We start from the raw sequence: 20843 nt of genomic DNA on the forward strand, positions 1-20843 counted from the left end.
AACTGCTCCCTTGGAGCGTCGTTACCGGCTCTTTGAGCTGCTTGATTTGTAAGGACGCTAGGAGGTATCCGAGCTCCTCTATTAGAATTATTAGAAGCAACCAATAGCGCCTGCTTCAATTCAGTCATCACCTGGTCTTGCCTTGAGAGATGATCCATAATTGCCCTTTGTTGCTCTCTCAAGATTTTGACCGTTTCAACAACATATTCGTCATTTCCATCATCAAGAGTTGGACTCCTCACATGCCGAGTATTTTGACCTTCGAACTGGAGTTGTTTCATCTCCTTCATTCCGTGTTTCGTTGGTTGATCATCATGTTGGAACACATCCTCACATTCGTTGTGTGCTCCAATATTATAGAAATTGTTGACATCATTAGCTGCCATATATGATTTTTACTTTTTCTAAGAAAGGAATCAAAATTTGTTAGTAACAGATAAATGGAACAACACGTGAATTAATTTGACCCAAAAATATAAAATAGATAAGAACAGAAGTAAGATTATAAAATAAATATAAAAGAAATACAAGCCTGGCTATGAATTTAGCTTCTCCGGTAGCATAAACAAGAGCAATATTAAGAACAAAGTAAAAGAACAGTCTATAAAATGAGAGAGGATTTTAGCGCTTGTGTACAAAATATTGTGTGTCCTACAATGGATACTAATTCTCTTATTTATAGTTCTACTGAGGGAGACAATATCCCCAAATCAAGCTCTTCTTGAATGAGAATAAAACCGTCAGTGATGGACACACAACTGTTGGCTGTAAATGCAGAGATTCTCTGTAACGGCTGCTTATTGAATGCTATCCGATGTCATTTCTTCAAATCTTTGTTATCGGTTCCCATGCCTTTAGAATTCACACAACACCGATCACATACTTGTATCCAGTGCCAACTACTTGCGGACTCACATCTTACTTGTCTTCAGTTCCACATGTCACCTCCTCATTTGTCCAACTATCGCTAACCAATTTTACCCCATACAACTGGAACTCTTGGAGGAAGATGTGTTACCCTAAAGAGGAAGGAGGTTTAGGATTCAAGAGCTTACTTGATATATGTAACTCATTCTCTGCTAAGAGGTGATGGAGATTGATAACTGAAACTCTCTTTGGTCTGAATTCCTTAAATCAAAATGCTGTCAAAGGAGCAATCTACTCTCTAAAGTGATCAGCTACAAGGAATCCAGCAGTTGGAAAGATCTTCTCACCATTAGAGAGAGGATTGAGCAAAACATCAGTTGGAAAATCAACAAAGGAAATAGTCTTTTTTGGTGAGATAATTGAAATTGTAAAGACTCCCTCTTCCACTTACTAGAACCTACTCCTAAACCTGGCAATGAGAAAGTCTGCTCCTTTGTTCATGATAATCATTGGGACCTGGGAAACACCACCTATGATATTCCATGTTATCTTATGAATATTATTAGTGATATTAACATTTTTGGGGATCCTTCTTTCAATGACAAGGCTATAGCCTATATGGAACCTCTCTCAAAATGGTTCTTTCTCATGTTCCTCAGTCTTCCAATTCCTAAGAAAGAAAAAACAGCCCCTTCCTATAACTTCTTACATCTGGAATAAAAAAATTCTTTTCAAAATTTCATTCTTCATATGAAAACTTCCTCAAAAAGGAATTACCTTTTGATGACTTTATGCATAGGTTTGGTTTTAACATGGTTTCAAGATGTTCTTGTTGCAGGGTTCCCAAGAATGAGACCACCGTTCATGTATTTATTGGAAGCGGCAATGCCAAACAGGCCTAAAGGAAAATCTCTACTCCGCTAAGGATTATGCTCACAGGAGATAATGTCCTAAATTGCTTTTGGCAGTGGTGGAAGGCACCGGCTAAAAACTATGTCCACGAGTATCTTCTCCACATCACCCCTAGCATAGGAAAATCTGGAAAGCAAGGTGCAAGAGTAAGTATGAGCAAACACAAATATCTTCTAATAGTAGCATTTATCACCATTTTCTATTTTAGGTAAAGGTGACAATGGTGAAGACATTCAGCAAAATAGAGCACATCTGGAACTGGAAAGATGTTTGCTCTATAGCAGAAAATTAAAAACCAAGAACTACCAGTATCACGGTGAACCGGAAAAGGCCGACTAGTAATTCGTGCAAACTCAGTACAGATGGCAGCTATATGAAGTCTCAAAATAAGGCAGGAGCTGGGGGAATTGTTAAAAATAGAAATGGGGACATGATTATGGCTTTTGCATATACCACCCAATTCTACACCAACCATTTTAGTGAAGCTCAAGCAGCTTTAATTGGAATCTCATGGTGATATGATCAACAAGTCAATAATTGAAGCTATCCAGGAAAAGATGAAGCAGAGAAACATCCAAGTGAATCATTGATATAGAGAAGGAAATGAGGTGACTGATGCTCTGGAAAAGGTAGCCACCACTATAGAGGAGAACAAAATATATTTACATGAGAACGATCTCCCTCGGGAAGCTAAAGGACCTTTGAGAATGAACAATTTGCAGCTTCTATCCTTCAAGAGAAGAGCTAAAAAAAAACTCCACCTGGTGTTTTAACCCTCCTTGAAGTTCTGAGAAATAGTACTAGTACTATGTTTTAGTTTTTGTTGCTTGAATTTAAAATGTACTAGTACATAGAACTCTCAGATTCTCGACCATTAATTTTAACTAGGAAACTGGTTCCAGTATCCTATTCTCTTACATGGAGGTCAGGCTTTCATGCCCCCCTCCATCTTTTGTATGTATTGAAGCTTTGGAATAATGTAAATGGTAGGGGTCCATAATAAACCCCCTTTGACCCCAAAAAAAAAAATTCATCTTTTCTTGTAGGTTATTCTTGTGAAAAATTTATTTTGGGCTTAACCGCTTGATAGTCTCTTTGGCCAAGTTTTTTTTTGGGCCAAAGGTGTTTGTTTTTTTTTGGGCTAAAAATTGAGTTGTTTGGCCAAGTTTTTGGAAGAAAAAAAAGTGCTTTTGAGGAGAAGTAGAAGCACTTTTTGAGAAACAGAAAAAAATAGCTTCTCTCCAAAAGCACTTTTTTGAGAAGCACTTTTGAAAAAATACACTTAGAAACAGTTTTTAAAAACTTGGCTAAACACTAATTACTGCTCAAAAATGCTTTTCAAATTAATCAGCCAAACACAAACTGCTTCTCACCAAAAGCACTTTTAAAAAAAATACTTTTGAGACTTTAGAAGGTTGGTCAAACAACCTATAAGTAGACAATCTTAGCGAATACTAAAATAGACAATGTTACGCGTCTATCAATTCTTTAGGAGAACGCATTCATTTCTTAAGTAGATCTGGCTTGCATGCTCTTAATCCACAAACTTAGAGCTAGATGACCTTCTGATCCAATTGGAAGGCACTAGGTCTACCTCTTTAATTTTTTGGCCCACAATTGAATACCATTTTTCTTTATTCCAAGTAGATAGAAGTCAAGTTGAATTTATAAAAAGGAATTCAGTATTAGAAGTATTCAAGTTCATAAATTGATGACTACCAAACAAGGCCGGAACCAAGTCCTAAATTTGAGACGTTAGAAAACCGCAAATAGTAAACTTAAAAAAAACTCATAAACAAGTGAGGGATGCTCTAGCTAGTAGTTTGGTTAACTTAAATAGTCGTTCAACCGCTTAAATAAAAATAGACGGTAAATGTATAATATATATATATAATTAATTTATAGTCTATGATACCGGTTCGAAAAAATAAACAGTAAATCTGACCGACTATTCTTTTAAAGATTCTAGGATGTTCGGAACTATAACAATTTGCACATAAAACTAGGAAACGGACAAAGAAAGTGTGGGCAAATAATACTCCATACTCCATAGTATCCATTTATGTGTCATAATGACATGACACGTACGAAAAAAATCAATGAAAAAATAAGAAGAAAATTAACAATACAAATAAAAGAGTAGTATAACACTTGTTTAGAGCCCCGCAGTGAATGGCACACCAGTAGAAGGCAGCCATGCCCTTCCAGCAATAAGGCTAGCAACAGTATATTTCGAAGCAACATTACCACTCTTTATCACATGATAACCAGGCCATTTCACCCTATACCTTGTTGAAGCCGCTGGTCCAATATTACCATATTCCGCATAGTACAAAGTGCTCAAAGCAAAATTAGAATCTAACCAAGTTAACCAACCTGCTCGGTTTACTAAACTGTCAATATAAGTCTTCATTATAATCGTTCTTGAATATTGCTGCCACGGACGTCCCAAATATGTCTGAAACGACTGAACCACGGGCCGAAGATCAGGTGCTGCCATTATCCGAGAGTTATGAATTGAAATTGCAGTGTTCTGAAAAGGGTCGTTTCTGCCTTGTGCTGTGATTACGTTCACTTGACCCCATAAGGGCCTTCGAACGTAAATCATGCAATTTTGGAAAACAACTGCGGCGTTGCCGAAGATGAAGTCTATGGTGCCGTAGATATAACATGATTTGTAGAACTGACGTTGGGATTGGACAAAAAGGGTATCTTGGTATCCTTCGAAACCACAGCCGTAGAACACTGAAAGATCTGATGCGGATCGAAGAGCTACTGCTTGGCCATTTTGTGGCCCTGCTGTGTTTCGGAATGTGATGCCTCGAGCAATGAATCCAATCCCGTCCACCCCTAAAGCATCATAATTTGTAAACGAAAAAAGTGAATAACTAATGTTTGGATTAAATTTATATACACCGAGAGGAAAATTTATGAAAAATTTACATTATCAGCCTGTTTTGGTGTAGTAACAGGTAATCTACCTTGTTTTACAGGATACTAATCCACTAAGCTAAATTAACGCTTAGTGGTTTAATATTGTTTACTAACTATAAAGAATTTTAACACTATCGAATTATTTTAAATTCAACTTTAAATACCGCAGCAAGCATGTTTTGATAACTTGTAAAAGGGTGTAACTAACTTGTTATAAAAAGTTAAACTAGACTGCTAATATAGAAATTCATTACAATGTTAATGAATATAAGTAGGTCCTAATAAATTAACTTGCACATTAATTTATGGTTAGCATAACCCCCAAAGCAAGTGTACAGCTCTTGTTAGCTTACGAAAGTTGAGGTTTAAGCTATTGAGCTGGATCACTTGATCAAATCAGTTTCTTTGGATGAGACAGTCATTTAGAGGTTAGACATGCAAAAACTACGCATTAAATCAAATATCTAATGCAATTGGGATGCAGTACTACATTTCTTGATAAGACTTGTTTCATATATTGATACCGAATATTGCGAGAAAATATCCATGATCCGTACCTTTTCAAAAATAAATACCTTATAATGTACCAAATACTTATTTTTTTTAGTTGTGAGTATGTCAACCCCGTTTATTAATCTCAGCGAACATGTTCATAGCAGAAGGAAGTCCAGGGGCGAAGCTACGTGCAACCAAGGGTGATCAACTGATCACCCTTCGCCGGAAAATTATACTCCGTATAAGGTAAAATATTACTTGTTATTGATTAAAAATAGACTTTGAACACCCTTACATAGCCCATTGACAAAGGTTTGAACACCTTTGTTGAATTTCCTGGCTTCGCCACGGAAAGGAACGTTCTTTTTTATTTCGAAAACTAAATTCTGACATGAAAAAAATATATTTTAGTAGTTTGAAAATGCAGACTGTTCCCTCGAGAACAAGCCTAAGAATTGTTGCACGTGAATGGAATTGAATGCAACAAAATGATCCGCCAAAATTGCATTGACATTTACCTTCATCCCCCCCCCCACCCCCCCCCACCCCCACCCTTTTTCCTTTATTATTAATTTAACAAAAAGCAGATTATGATCCAGCCTGTATATATTAGGGGGGTTGGTTCACTTCCGATATTCAAAAAGTTATGCAAATTTGGAGTTAACTAGCATTCTCTAACTTCTATGGCGGGCATCAACCATTACACCAAAGGAAAAGGAAACCTACATCTTCTCAGAAAAATCATCTCCTAAAAGCTACTACTTAAAATTTATAAATGTACAAAGGAAATATTCTACGAAAATATCAATATATAATCCATGTCAGACAAAACAACCTTATTAAGCAAGTATTTAATTTTTATTGCATTCCTTAATCTCAGCACATCTTCACAGCAGAAGGATACTTTTGTAAAAAAATAAGATCTGACATGAAAGCTAAATTTTAGTAGTTTGAAAATCAGATTGTTCCCTCGCGAACAAGCCTAAGAATAATTGCACATGACAGTTATTGAATGCAACAAATAACCCGCCAAAATAGCTATGACTTTTAATTAGCTTAAATTTCTTTTGACCTTAATACATTAAGTTTAATAAAAAGTAGATTCTGATCCAGCCGTCATTATGGAGTTGATTCACACCCTATGCTTGAAACAATTATGGCTATTTGGAGTACTTAACTCGCATTCTATTTATTTAGTATTTTATAAATTCATATGTTGGGGTTCAACTATAACACAAAAAGTAAAGAAATCTACAACTTCAAAAGCAAATCCCTTGACACATTTCCTAAAAGCTTGTTCATTCTAAATGGAAATCCTCCTAATCTCTCCTCTGCTCTTTGAGTTTTATGTAGTGAGAGGCGGATTTAGGATTTAAATTCTATAAGTTCAACTTTTAAAAGTTTTAGCACTAAGCACATGATATTTTTAAAGTTACGAGGTTTATATCTATTATTTTTGTAATTTTTGTGAACTTTTTCACATAAATTTATACTCAGTTATGGATTCAGTTAAACCCGATACTAGAATATGCCGATGCTATCTAGCTTTACTAGTTGCTACCTTTTTAAACAAGCCCCTTACTTCATGCTTTTACAATCATGCAATATTAATCTATTTCAATGCTTGAAATCTTAAGATCATTTTCACCCAAAAACCTTAAAGATCTAAAAGGAAAGATAACTCAAAACTGAAAGGAAACTGAGAGAGAGTTCGAGAGTCATTACCAAGAGTTGCAGTACTGTAAGTTGTGTAACCTGCAGCAACACTGCGGCTGCCTGTGATTACAGTGTATCTCAAGCCATCACCAACTAACATAATCTTCCCCATAGTTGGACCTATCAATATATTCTCTCTATAAACACCCCTTTTGATGTATATCACAATCCTCTGATTTCCAACTCTTCTTGAAGTTGCATAATTAATTGCAGACTGAATAGACCGAAAATGACCCGATCTATCTTTAGCCACCACATAATTAGCCTTCGTAGCCATCAAATCTATCGACGAGGAATGTAACAACACTCTTTCACTAGCCGTGAGCCAATTTGGAAATCCACCAACTTGTGTTGTATTTTCCCAGTCCACGAACTCCCCATTCATAGCCAAACAGTTACTAATCAGCTGCGAAACATTAGTGGACAAATTCGGCTGTAGGATATTGGAAACATTGAGATCATTTGATCCGGATAAACATGTTTCAATGTTTGTCATAGATGCACTAAGCCAAGTTTGAGCATCAAAATCTGAACTTGAATTTGATTTAATCCCGTCAAGACTACGGTTTAATTGGAGAACTGTATCATCCATTAGCTTGTCACAATCCATCCATACTAACTGCTTACGTTTTCCCCTGCAATATTGGCTTACATTTTTTGCATGGGCCTGTACTTGAATCACATGATCCAATGCAACTTGGACTGTCATTGTTCGAAATTCGGATTTGTTTTGGGGTTTGAAAGAATCTCCAGACATGAAGTATTTACATGGCTCGGGGTGAGGAGTTTTGCTACACCACCAGTTAATGTCATTACTTGTTTCTTCATCAATTGCTAAAGATTGGTGTAGGAACAAAGATAGAGAAAAGAACAGGAGTAGTAAAGAATTGAACTTATATATTGTCATTGTGTAATGGTGTGATAGTGTTGTGTTAGGGTAACGAGAGGAACTAGCTAAGAAAACATTTAAGGCTGATAAGTTTAGTGAGTTCTTATACTAGTATAGATAGAAGAGAAGTGCAATGTCAAATGACAGTTGGATTCTGAAATATTGGGGTGGCAAAATCACAGTTATAAGATATGAAACCACAAATAAGAAAATTAAATCAATGTTCATATTCAAATTAAAATGCCGGTGTGTCCTTCCTTTGTTTTGAGATCCTTGTTTAGTGGATCACTGAAAATGCACTCAATATTTAAATAGAGAAAGACTAATGATCTCTCTGGTTTTACGCTGAATTCATGAGTTTCATTAATGTGACAATTATGATAGCAGTCGTTTAAGTAAAGTATGAATTCTTCTGAAACATGTAGGTGGACTTTGTTGAGCTGCTTAATGAACGTGATTATATATGCGCTATATACAAGTTCAACTAAGATTCAAATTACAAGATTTCATATTGGCGCAAAGCAAGAATTAGTATGTCAATTATTTTCCCCCCACTTGATGATGATTGCTGGAGGGTAGTGCAAGCAAAATGGATAAAAATTATATATAGTATCCATCCAGCCCCTAGTTAAAAATGTGTTGGTCAATTGATTTATTTAAATGGATCAAATATGAATTAAACTTTGTTATCCGATGTAATTACATTAATATGTACTTACTATCACCGTTTTAAAAGGCGTTTCTGGGGCGAATCCCGGAGCGAAGCATACCAAAAATGTCCCGGGGCGATGGTGTGAGGCGAAAGTCTCAAGAGGCGTACGCCCCGCAATTTGGGGCGTACGCCTGGGAGTTCGGGGCGTACGCCCGGGCGTTCGGGGCATACGCCCGGGTGTGTTTTTTTAGTACGGAGTAAGCCTAGATACTTTTTCAAATTAAAACAAAATTTGTTGAATTAGTCCTTCATATAATACCTAAATTCTCAAAAGTCAGTTTGGTAATTACTCAAAAGGTATATAAAGAACTCAAAAGTATTAAATTTAAAAGTAAAGACCTTTTTTTATTGATTTAAGCTCTAATTCATGGTTTTCCTAATTTTTTATCTTGTCTGCTAGTCTGCTAATATCTCCCAAAAGCAACGAATATTTAATTTTTTTTTACAAATACAAAGAGAACTACATTCTTCTTCATAGCAGCAAATTCAAAGTTCAAATTGCAGGTTAATCATCCTTTTTGTTTCTCCTTATAGAAAACTTTATTTTTTTAGACTCAAATTACTTGTGCTTGTAAGTAACGTATGATAGATTATTTTGATTAGTTTTTTGTGGGGATGGAGCACACATATATATAGTTTTCTTTAATTTTTATGCAATTTTACCTGTTTATAAATATTTACTGTCATTATATTATTTATAAAATATTAAAAATTAAATACCTATGGGACTTACGCCCTGCTGAGACATATGTAAAACGTCTTGCCTTACGCCCACGCTTTTTAAAACACTGCTTACTACTACTTGTTTTGTCAATCAAAAGGACATTTTTTAACCAAGATTGTAGTCAATTGGTTTGCCAATTAAATTCATAGCTTAAGATTCAAATCCAACTACACAAGTAAAACAGTGATATAAATTCATAGCTTAAGATTCAAATCCAACTACACAAGTAAAACAGTGATATAATATTTCCTTTGTGAGTTTGCTTTGCAACCATTATTTTTATCTTCAGCTACATATAAAATTAAGCAGGAGATGGTAAGCATTTTTACTAAATTTATTTTCTTACATTGATTCCTCTACACTCTTATTCAAGATGCATGTACTTATATTATCCGTTTTCAACCTGTCTGTTTGATTCGACCCGCTCATTTGGCAGCAGTACTGGAGGGTATGTTTAAATATTTAAGCGTTAACAAATATAGAGTGGACAGAAAGAAAGCCATTAACATGCATGTCTTGAGGTCCGTACATGTGATGCTTAACTTGATGCTCAAGCAGAGTAATTAATGTGCAATTTAAGGAATAGAAGCTTAGTATTCTCCCTAATCCCTTAAGCAGATGCCTAAACAGCTATTTATCGGGGGATGCCCATGTGCTTGCAAGTTCTTCGGACGCAATGTTCCTTTTATTCGGTGTGAAAATTCTAAGTAAGATTAAGAAAATCTAAATCAACTTGCGGAGTTTGTTTACAGATTATCTAATTTTCACTGGGTGCGCATTGGGATCTTTACGATAAACCTTGTTGCTTTTGAATATTGAGTTGAAGTTAACTTTATGCAATTGTTCAGTTAAACACTTTGCCTTTAGATTACACGAATCACGAGTAAGCTTGTTAATTTGAGTACCCCTATGAATTATTAAAGAACTAGGTTCTTTGTTGCGTTCCTTAAACGTGAAGTAAATAAGCAATAAATTAAACATATCAATTTTTATGTGAAAAATTACCTAGCTCAAAAGATGCAAAAACACCGATCTACTGCATAGAATTTTCAACTTCAACTCCACTAGAATAATGAGCCAAAAATGCATCAATTACAAGAATGCAATTCAATACTCTCCAGTACTCCTACTACGATAATTTGATTTACAAGTTACTCTAACTTGTAAAGCAAACATTCACTCCAACTCACCAATTGTTTATGACACTTGATTACAACTCGATTTCCTAAAACACATTCACTCGACTGACTCAAGAAGAATACAATGCAAGTACTCGACTGGAGTAATCGACTTAGGACTCTTCAGTTGATGTGTAAAAAGATAACTACAGAAGTCCAAAGTAGATCGTATTTAAACACTTTTCATTGAGATCTTCTAAGAGTCTTATTCATAGTTAGTTTCTCCTTTGATAAGACTCCTTATGCTCCAAGGATTCCATATGCTTTGGGACTTTTGTCTCTGACTGAATTATCCGTATCTTCTTGAACAACAACCCTTATCACATATAGCAGTCACCTTCCACCAAACTCGGACCTGGGTAACTTTGAGGTAAAGTTACTGTCTTGTACAGATGTACAATTATCAACATGAGGATTCGGCCCTTTATCCAGGGGAGCTGGTTCTTTAGAACAAGTAAGTAGCTACATTGAGGACCTGGTTCTTTGAGCATTTAGACATACTTTGTTAATAATCTAAACTTCAATACTCAACAAATTCCCCCTTTTTGATGATGAAAAACTTTATATACAGCAAATTCAGGTATCACAACAAGTACTATTGACATACATGTATGTTCATAACCCTTCCAACCTTACCATCCCCTTTTGGAATCATCAAAAAAAAAAAAAATATTAGACATTAAGCAAATATAATTTAAGATTTAAGGCCAAACAGGCTACATCACAAGCTTAAGAAATATCAAGGCAAACAGACTAGGCTGAAGATCCAATATTGTACAAAGCAGTAAAGCAAAACAAGAGGAGACATTAAGTAGTGCCAAAAGAAGCCCAGGGTCTCGTCTTAACTATTAGAACAAAATATACTAAGCATACTGCAAACTACTCAGACTAAGAAGAAGAAGAAAAAAAGATAAGGCATCACTGGAATAACAAAGGAAACTAAGGACACTGGGAAGGAACAAGTTAATTGGTGAGAAGTAGAGGGAGTCAATGCTTTCAAAAGGGTGGCAATCTATTGGGAATGAGCTTCAATATCTCTTCTAAGCTCTTTCCTAAGTTGCCTTGTTTCATTTCTCAGCTCATCATCGTCTTCACGAAGCTTGGCATTCTCCTCAACAGCCAACTCCAACCTCTTACTGAGCTCTGCAACCCTCTTGCTCCCAGGTAGAATAGCAGATCTTTTGGGTCCTCTAGCCTTGATCTCCCCATACCCATACTGCTTGAGGGTAACAACATCCAAAACGTCATTGTTGTTTCCAAACTTAAGCTTAGGTAAGGTAATGTTGAGCTTGTTAAACAACTCAGTCAACATGAAACCATAAGGCATAGCATGCTTAGGTTTGGAGGTGTCTGTAGCTCTTGCCATATGCTGAATCATCAGGCTAGAGAGATTGATAGGTCTACCAGTGTCAAGCAGTTCCATTACAGCCATGTCCAGCAGAGTAGCTTCATGCCTTCTCTCAGAACTCTAAAGAATGCAGGAATTGACAAAATGAAACAATAACTTGTGGAAGAGAGTCATATCAGTCTTGTACACTTTCTGGGGAAAATCTAGTTCAAACTTTTGAGAAAACTTCCTTGTGACCACAATGCTACTGTCAACATCATTGTCTATGGCTGGCCACTTTTTCTTCAAGCAATTGTCAAATCCCAAAGAAGAGATATTCAGAAGCTTCCCCAACTCCTCAACATCAAACTTCATTTCAAATCCCCCTAACTTACTCTTGACTACCTTCCCATCAAAGTTGAAATTTGAATAGAACTCCACACAACAGGAACACATACAAGAGGGAAATCTTTGACAAACATGTGCTTCCACCCCTGTAGCTCAAGTTTTTCGACCAGTTGAGCCATCCCCTTCTCATCAGTGTTTGCAAGAATCTTCTATTTAGCACTTTTTTGTTGCTGAACTCTGTGAGTCGATCAACTGCAACTGTCACATTCTTTCTTGTCTTACCCCTACTAGCCATTGCAGAAGGGGTAGCCATTTTTTGTAACTTTGGAAACCTTTCTCTTTGGTGTAGAGGACTTAGTTGGCAAGGCAGATTCAGACTCATCTTCTCAATCCAGCTCAATAACAGGTTCCACAATTGAGACCTTCTTCCTTGGCTTCTTTGCACTTCTAGACTCTTTAATGACTTGTTCATCAACAACCTTTCTTTTACTCCTTGTAAGAGGAGTCATGGCAGGAGGAACCACTCATTTCCTTGTTGGGACTGCTGACTTTGTAGCTTTCACATGAGTCTTCCTGGTTCATCTTCATCACTGTTAACTTCTTAATCTCCAGTGAAAGGAGTTAACATAGACCCAGGTTCTTGAGCCCTTGTCTCTTCACCAGTTTCTTCTGAAGGGGCTATCACAGTGTTCCCATTGGTCATAGAGCCTTCAAATTCCTCACTCACATTCTCATTTTCTTTCTCACTCTCTTCATCAGCTCTTTCACACTCACTTACCTTTTCTTGATCCTCACCCTTACTTTCAGAGTTGTCCTCTTCTTCACTATGATTTTCTTCTTCTGCAGAGTCATTTACTTATTCACATGTCTCATAATCTGTATCACTCTCCTTCTCATCTCTAGATGCTCCCTCATTCTCACTCTTTTCTTCTTCATTGGCTATGTTTTGAGCATCATTCTCTTCATGACTGTTCACATCTTCTTCTTCTTTTTCACCCCCATCATTATCCTTATTCTCAGTCCAACTAAATGAAAGATCATCAGAAGCTTCTTTTTGCACAGGTTCTTTACTTCTTTCCCCCTTAACCATAGGCTCCACAGTAGTAGTATCTACCTCCTTTCCCAGATCACCTACACCCTTTTCCACAGTGAATTTCTCCACTTGTGTTTTCTCACCCATGGGTGGGAGAGTATCTAGGGGTGCAACATCTATAACGAATACCAAAATATATAATTTCAAAGGAGGATGTTGTACCTGATCAGTAATGATTGGCACTAATTCTCCCTGAATCACAGATTCCTTGACTAATGTGTCTACCTATGTAGCAGCATCAGGCACTTGATAGATTTTCTTAGATTAGCCTTGACCTTTGTTGACTTAGAGGTATTTTTCGCAGTAAGCTCAGGTGCATGGGTGGTTGGTTTTAGAAGTGGGGGTACTGTGGAGGTGAAGATAGTAAGAGCAGCAGGAATAGGGGATGATGATGTAGGTACATCGGAGGATATCGAAGGAGAAGGAGCAGGTGTGGGTGTGGGTTCCCTTGAAGGCTTGGCACTTTTTTATGATTTGGGCTTCATGATTTTGGATTTTTCTTCAGCCTTGGTTGATGATTTGTCTTTAGTTGGGGTTTGACTGGCTTTAGGCATGGTGATCATATAAGAGACTCGAAGAAGAGAGAGGGAGAGTTAGTTCTTGATATTTTCTCTTGATTCTTGCTTAGGGTTTGAGAGAAACAATGAGGTCTGAGAAGCTAATCGTAGAGGCCTTTTAAAGACGTTACTCCTGATTTGACTGGAAGACAGAAGGTGACCAAATCTGAGTTCTAACGGGACTCTTATAACGGTTACTTTGATTGTTAGGATTTTAGGAGTAAGTGAACTCTAATTGTACTAGGATTCCCCCTTACTCTTTGACTAGAAGACGACTGGAAGTGATGCAATAGAATTAGAAGTCTGAGCATAGCAATAATTTTAGGATATTAAGACCTAATGACTTAAAACATTATGGCACGTACCTGAGTCAAAGAACTAACTCCTTAGTAACTCCTTATTTATTTCTGCAATAAAGCTTCAGCACTTCATATTAGTATCATACAATACAGTTATCAGCCAAATTTTCCAAGCAAGTGTGTGAGCTTAATACAAGTACAAAGCTGAATCAAACACATTGTACTTAATTATCTACATCTAATTATGCCTTTTCTAGCCAATCATTAGGATTCAACTTAGTTGGAAGAGTTGATTAGACCTAGTTCTAGTATGTTCCTTTCAAAGTGATCCCTACTTAGAGCTTTAGTAAAAATATCAGCAATTTGATCTTTTGCTTTACAAAAGTTAATTGAGATATTCCTCTTTTCAATATTGTCTCTGAGAAAGAGATGTCTAATGCCAATGTGCTTGGTTTTTTTGTGCTGACATAGATTTTTAGCAATGTTTATAGCATTGGTGTTGTCACAGAAAATGGAAATACAATTAACAAATATACCATAGTCCATTAGTTATTGTCTTATTCATAGCAACTGAGCACAATAGGATGTTGCTGCCACATATTCAGCCTCAGCTGTAGATAAGGCCATTGAGTTTTGCTTCTTAGTTCCCCAAGACACCAAACAAGAACCTAGAAAATGAGCTATTCCTGAAGTGCTTTTCCTGTCAACATAAAAACCTGCATAGTCAGCATCAGCATAACCAACTAGATCAAAGCTATACCCTCTGGGATACCATAGACAGAGGTCAGGGGTCCCCTTGAGATATCATAGTATCCTTTTGATAGCCTTCAGGTGAGATTCCTTGGGATTTGCCTGAAATCTTGCACATAATACCACAATGAATACAATATCATGCCTGCTTGTTGTGAGGTACAACAGTGACCCAATCATTCCTCTATATAGTTTCTGTCCCACACTTTTCCTATCGTCATCAAGATCCAGCTTTGTTGCAGTTGCAATGGGAGTGTCAATGAACTCATAGGAGTCCATGTTGAACTACTTCAGTAGTTCCTTGATATATTTCTGCTGATATATCATGGTTCCAGTAGGTGTTTTCTTGATTTGCAGCCCTAGAAAGAAGTTCAATTCACCCATCATGCTCATTTCAAACTCATTTCCCATCATCTCAGCAAATTCTTACACATTGCTTCATTGGTAACCCCAAAGATAATGTCATCCACATACACTTGCACAATCAGAATATTTTTCCTTTTACTCCTTAGAAATAGAGTGTTGTCCACCTTTTCTCTTACAAAGTTTGGCTAAGAGGAACTTTGAGAGTCTTTCATACCAAGCTTTTAGAGCCTGTTTCAGTCCATAAAGAGATTTATCCAGTTTGAACACATAGTCAGGAAATTCTTCACTTTCAAATCCAGGAGGTTGTTTGACAAATACTTCCTCCTTTAGATAACCATTCAAAAATGCACTCTTTACATCCATCTGATATAAGGTGAATTCCATATGGGCAGCAAAAGCTATCAACATTATTATAGCTTTCATTCTAGGTACAGGTGCAAAAAACTCATCATAGTCAATGCCCTCCTCTTGATTGTATCCCTTAACCACCAGTCTGGCCTTGTTTCTTGTGATATTTCCTTGTTCATCTAGCTTGTTTCTAAACACCCATCTGGTACCTATGACAGTTTTGTTCTTGGGTCTCTGTACCAAGTGTCAGAGCTTGTTTCTCTCAAACTGATTTAGCTCTTCTTGCATGGCCATGATCCAGTCTAGATCATTTATAGCTTCTTTGATGGTCTTAGGTTCAACCTGTGAGAGAAATATTGTCAGTGCACATAGATTTCTTAGAGAAGACCTGGTTTGCATTCCTCCATTTGGATCAGAGATGATATTCTCAAGAGGATGTGAACTTTGATGTTTCCATTGTCTGGTCTCTATACCCAGAGAAGATTCATTGGAGGAGTGACCCAAAGGAACAGGTTTAGTGGGTGTGGCTTCATTAATCTGGTTAGCAGTTAAAGCAGTTCTTTCGTCTTCTTGTTCCTCATGATCACTGTCAATTTCCTTGTGGTCTTCGGATCCATCTTCATACTGAGGTTCAGATTCCTATGACTTCATCACCAATGAGTCCTATGTCATAATCTTCATCATGCAGACCTTTCTCGGCCAAATTGTTAGATTTATCAAGACCACGTGACCGGCACCCGATAGTTTCACGACCCAAGACCACGTGACCGGCACCCGACACACTACCCAACCCGGGCAAACCAACCCATACTAGAATATCCATCTATATGACTAACAGATGCATGCGAAAGCCTTTTTGAAAACATAATCATTTTAAATGATTAAAATCATACATGAAGTATAATCTTTAAATACATCATTTTCAATAATTGAAAATACATAAGGATAACAATGTCTCTTTCATTTCATGATACATGAATGACCATCAATTACAACCCCAAAATAATACTAATAGTCTATGGAATCTCTATGACATGAGAATAAAATAAATATTTGAGACAATCCTAAGCAACAGAGTGTAAATAATCAACATGGCAGCTAGCACGAAATAGAAGTGGTGCCTCACCATACATCTCGGAAAGAGAGTCATCCTAGGCTCATCCACTCATCACATACCATACCTCCTCCTGAAACATATAAAGTAAGCAGAACTCTGGAGAGGGGCCCCTGAGGGCTGAGTACATCACAACGGTACTCAGTAAGTGTCATAGACTCTCTCTATCTCAAGTTCATGGGACAAGGCTTAACAAAAATAATGCAACTAGCATTCAATATAAAATGATGACAATTATATCAATTCATGCTCTTTATTATTTTAAATGAAAAGACTAGAATAAATTATGATACAAACCTTTAAAATATTTATATAAATCCATGATTCTAAAAAAATCATACGAAACCATTTCATCTTCATTAAGTCATTGAAATTACTTTTGGCTCCTTAGGCCTAAACATAACAAAATTATCTCTTAACTTTTTACCGGGAGTACTATACTGACACCAACATAATAAACAACTACTATGTGATAGACCTAGCAACAAGTATTTGACCATACTTGTCTGGGCGGCTTCCCGTAGTGCCGTACGAGTCGACTTAACCTCATTACTTTAAGTAATGATCATTTGCCCTCTCAATGGGGGACTTTATCCCACAAACCTTAGCTTAGCCTTGGAATATGTCCCTACACTGGCACGTGCAATTCCATGGCAACGAACTCAATATTTGAACCAATCTCGGTGGTCTCCACTAGTAACTCCGAAAATATTTGAAATCTCTAAAATAGATTCATAGCATAGTTGCCTCAAATGATCTATTTTTATCAGATCATAGCTCATGGCCAAACTAGACCATTGGAATAAAACAATCAATTATATGATCTTTTTCATGTAAAAGCCTTTAGCGATTTAACAGCCATCATTCAAAGATATGACGAGTGTTATCTATTAATCAAGATTCAAAAGAAATACTTTTCATAAAATACCTCTTTATCACTCAAATGCTTTATATTCTTTCCAATACATAAGTTTAAATAAAAGTTATAACATTTTCCGCAAGCGTTATTTACCTTCAAATCTTTAAAAATAGAATTTCTCAATTGTAAAATAACAAGACATTCTTTTATGCAACAAAACTCAAAATATATGGTGACATCCTTTCCCCGCTTGTCCCCACAAGTACGGATGCACATTTACAAACAAACGCATGTAATGACTCAAATATGATTTTAGAGAAAATCCCTCTAGAAGAGTAAGTTTTAATCAATATACCTCAAGTCCAAGCTTTAAATAATAGTATGACGCTCCAATTCATTTAGAACTCTCAAACGTCGCCAACAAGCCAATCTCTACATTAGATATCCCAAGACATCAAAACTTATCCAAATATATATATGTCGATACCCATTTAAGGTTAACAAGTTGATTGTAAGTCCTCGAAAACCCAATTCACCCAAACATATCCCTTTTATCATTAAATGATTCCATCCTTGGCCTTTATTTCCCAATCAAGGTTATAGGATCCAATACTTAATCATTATTAAGCTATTGAAGTAATATAATCACCAATCATCCTAACAAGATTCAAAAATTCACAATTCATCTTCTTCCCCATTCAAGAACCCTAACTCACAATATCCATTTCAAGGACTAACATAATTCTTCAACCAATTGGTATTTTCTACTTCATAATATATTCCAAATGCTTAATCCATAGTTATATTTAAGTGTAGGGTAGAGAATTTATCTCTTATAGCTCAAACCCTAACTTGAACCCCTTTGAATGATTCTTGAAGATTAGAGGAATCCCTATGATGTTAATACTATCATTAACTAGTGTTAATCCATTATAAAAATATCATAAAACTCATCTGAATTGAGGATGCTCCACTTTCTCTCTAGAACCCAAAATGTAGCCAAAAATGTAATTTCTTTCTCTCACCCCTTTAAGGCCCCGTAAAATTTTGCCAAGGAATTCTACTTTTGTGGTGCCAAGGTCAGGTAATGTGTACGGACGTAATAGTTAATCTTCACGGCGATGATGTCCCCCATCGTTGTTCTCCTTGCACCCTGTGTTTCATGTGTCTACGTCAAGGAGGATAGCTGGGAATTGTTTGTCTATCGTTCTAGTGGGAGCTATGGAAGGTAAAGTTAATGAGTAATTGACTTATGAGATGTACCTAATTGTCATCCTTGTTAGATAAGTCCAGAAGTTGAGATTGCCTCCGTCAAGCGCTATGGCTAAGTCTATGAGTCGAGTAGGTCTCCTCGATAGCCGAGTATGTTGTGGGAAGAAAATGTTCTCACTCGTTTGTAGAGCCAAATGACTGTGGTTCAAAAGGTACTTTCTATGTGTTATGACTTAAAATATGTACAGTTCATGTCAAGGTACCACTTCTGTTAATGTAATGCCTTTAATGTTGAGATTAGTATTGTTGATATATATTGTGATACTTTGTTGAGTTGTGGATGTGTTTCTAGGAGTTGTTTTGGTGGTTCTCTGGTAGGTAGATAGGCCCAATTACAGGGGTGACTTTACCAAAATTTCTGAAAAATTTGAGAGTTAGTCAAATTTGGGGGCTTGTGATGTGTGAAAGGAGAAATGAATTATGTTGGGTGTTCTGGGCGGACTCTACTCCTCATTCGAGGACGAATGATACTAAGTGGGGGAGGATGTAAGGCCCCGTAAAATTTCGCCAATAAATTCTAGTTTTGTGGTGCCGAGGTTAGGTAATGTGTACAGATGTAGTAGTAAGCTCGCCGCGGTATGGACTTTTTGGGTTGAAGAATGCATCGAGGTGTTGGTAGAAATGTTTTATTGAAGGGTCAGTTATGCGGTCAGAATCGCGACCGCAGATCCATTATGCGGGCCGCATTCCCGTCGTAGAGTTGAGTAGAAAAATGGTCAAATTTTGAAGGTCGTTTTGCAGCCCATTCTGCAGTCGCATATCCATTTCACAGTCTGCACATCCATCGCAGATTTTGTATAAAGAATTTTATTAGGTGATTATGCGGTCCATTATACGGCCGCATAAGTGGTCTGCGGACCGCAGACCTGTCCAGACCATTCTAGTATTTCGGCATCACTTTCGCAGTCCATTTTGCTGATCACATATCTGTTATGCGGTCCACTCTGCGACCACATACCTGAGTTCGGAGGGTCCAATTTCCCTATTTTATAACTCGATCACATTTTGATAAATAGCCTTAGGGGCCCATTTAGAAGGAAATATCTAATGATTTTAGAGAGAGTTAAGAGTATTTTAGAGAGAGAGAAGGAGGAAACCTAGCATTCTAATCACCTATTCTTGCACCAATCTTCAATAATCAAGGAAGCCAATCACTAGATTATCATCTATCCGGGTAAGTCCTACTCCTAAGCTTTCATGCAAGAGGTTATGAGTTCAAGTATATTGTGGGGGTTTAGAAATAGGCCATGCATGTGACAATAGGTTGTAGTATGTGGGATTAATGAACCATTTTGGTTAGTTTCTTGTTGAAATTAGTTGGGGGAGGAAGGGATTACCATTGTAGAGCTTTATAGTCTATTTTGCATACTAGGTGTTTGACAAAATTTCTAAGAGTGTTACACCATGAGAATCCTTCTAATTATTATCCGATTTTTGCTATCTTCCTATAGATTGTTATTGCTAGAAGTATTGGGACGTTGTAGTAACTTAAGGAAAGCTCAAACAAGGTATGTTGGCTAAACTACTCTCTTAGAATTGAATTCCATGATGTTCCCGTGAGTTTCAGGTATGGTTGGCTCAAGTTCCTTATTCCCATGTTCCGAGTTGTTCCCAATAAATTCGATTGTCTCGAGTAAGCAAAGTGTCGAGAGTTATGTATTCAAAATGTGTTCCGAATGTTCTTATCACATTGTGTTATCCTTCGGGACTGTGTTCAAGAATTGTGTATGAAAATGTTATGGCTTTGAGTCTTGTTTCAAATGAAAGTCCATTATGCTTAACTTGGAAAGAATACTCAATGCGTCTAAAACTCTTATTGCTCATATATATACTTAAGGCCTTGATTTTGAATATTCATATTATTGATAATCTATAAAGATGCTTGAAAGTGAAAGAAGTGAGTTGGAGGTATAAAGTGTGGCCAACGTACCAAGAATGAAAATTATACTTGTGGCCAATGGTTCCAATAAAATAAAATGATATGAGAAAGGTTATGAAATGAGCTTTGATTCAACTGTTCCAAATTGACTTCGAAAATAGATTTGCCTAAAATTTTATGTCCTCAAGTCATGCCCCAATGTGG

The 20843-nt window shown here is 36.7% G+C and overlaps 3 protein-coding genes across 3 annotated transcripts; all 3 read right to left on the minus strand.

Annotated features, from left to right (window-relative positions):
* Positions 1–3653: 3653 nt before the first annotated feature.
* LOC104118445 (probable pectinesterase/pectinesterase inhibitor 59) lies at positions 3654–7964 on the minus strand. The gene is made up of 2 exons (XM_009629676.4): positions 6934–7964; positions 3654–4629 (listed from the first exon to the last, which is right to left on the minus strand). Exons 1-2 carry the CDS (start codon positions 7829–7831, stop codon positions 3935–3937), a joined length of 1593 nt encoding a protein of 530 aa, XP_009627971.1. The 5' UTR covers positions 7832–7964; the 3' UTR covers positions 3654–3934.
* Positions 7965–12703: 4739 nt separating this feature from the next.
* On the minus strand, positions 12704–13282 carry LOC138908021 (uncharacterized). Its single transcript, XM_070198651.1, has 2 exons — positions 12988–13282; positions 12704–12942 (listed from the first exon to the last, which is right to left on the minus strand). Exons 1-2 carry the CDS (start codon positions 13280–13282, stop codon positions 12704–12706), a joined length of 534 nt encoding a protein of 177 aa, XP_070054752.1.
* Positions 13283–14612: 1330 nt separating this feature from the next.
* Positions 14613–15080, minus strand: LOC138908022 (uncharacterized mitochondrial protein AtMg00810-like). Its single transcript, XM_070198652.1, has 2 exons — positions 14947–15080; positions 14613–14751 (listed from the first exon to the last, which is right to left on the minus strand). The coding sequence occupies exons 1-2, from the start codon at positions 15078–15080 to the stop codon at positions 14613–14615; spliced, it is 273 nt and encodes a 90-aa protein (XP_070054753.1).
* Positions 15081–20843: the final 5763 nt, after the last annotated feature.

Source organism: Nicotiana tomentosiformis, chromosome 3 (genome assembly GCF_000390325.3).
Source record: "Nicotiana tomentosiformis chromosome 3, ASM39032v3, whole genome shotgun sequence".
In the NCBI taxonomy this organism is placed as follows: domain Eukaryota; kingdom Viridiplantae; phylum Streptophyta; class Magnoliopsida; order Solanales; family Solanaceae; genus Nicotiana; species Nicotiana tomentosiformis.

Bases quoted from the DNA above. Each gene is read 5' to 3' on its own strand.
- LOC104118445 (XM_009629676.4), bottom strand. From the start codon at position 7,831: ATGACAATATATAAGTTCAATTCTTTACTACTCCTGTTCTTTTCTCTA. The intron at 4,630-6,933 runs GTAATGACTCTC...ATGATGCTTTAG, and splicing joins TTACAGTACTGCAACTCTTG to GGGTGGACGGGATTGGATTC.
- LOC138908021 (XM_070198651.1), bottom strand. From the start codon at position 13,282: ATGGGTGAGAAAACACAAGTGGAGAAATTCACTGTGGAAAAGGGTGTA. The intron at 12,943-12,987 runs GTGATACAGATT...ATGACTCTGCAG, and splicing joins ATCTAGAGATGAGAAGGAGA to AAGAAGAAAATCATAGTGAA.
- LOC138908022 (XM_070198652.1), bottom strand. From the start codon at position 15,080: ATGGACTCCTATGAGTTCATTGACACTCCCATTGCAACTGCAACAAAG. The intron at 14,752-14,946 runs GCATGATATTGT...TTATGTTGACAG, and splicing joins TTGTACCTCACAACAAGCAG to GAAAAGCACTTCAGGAATAG.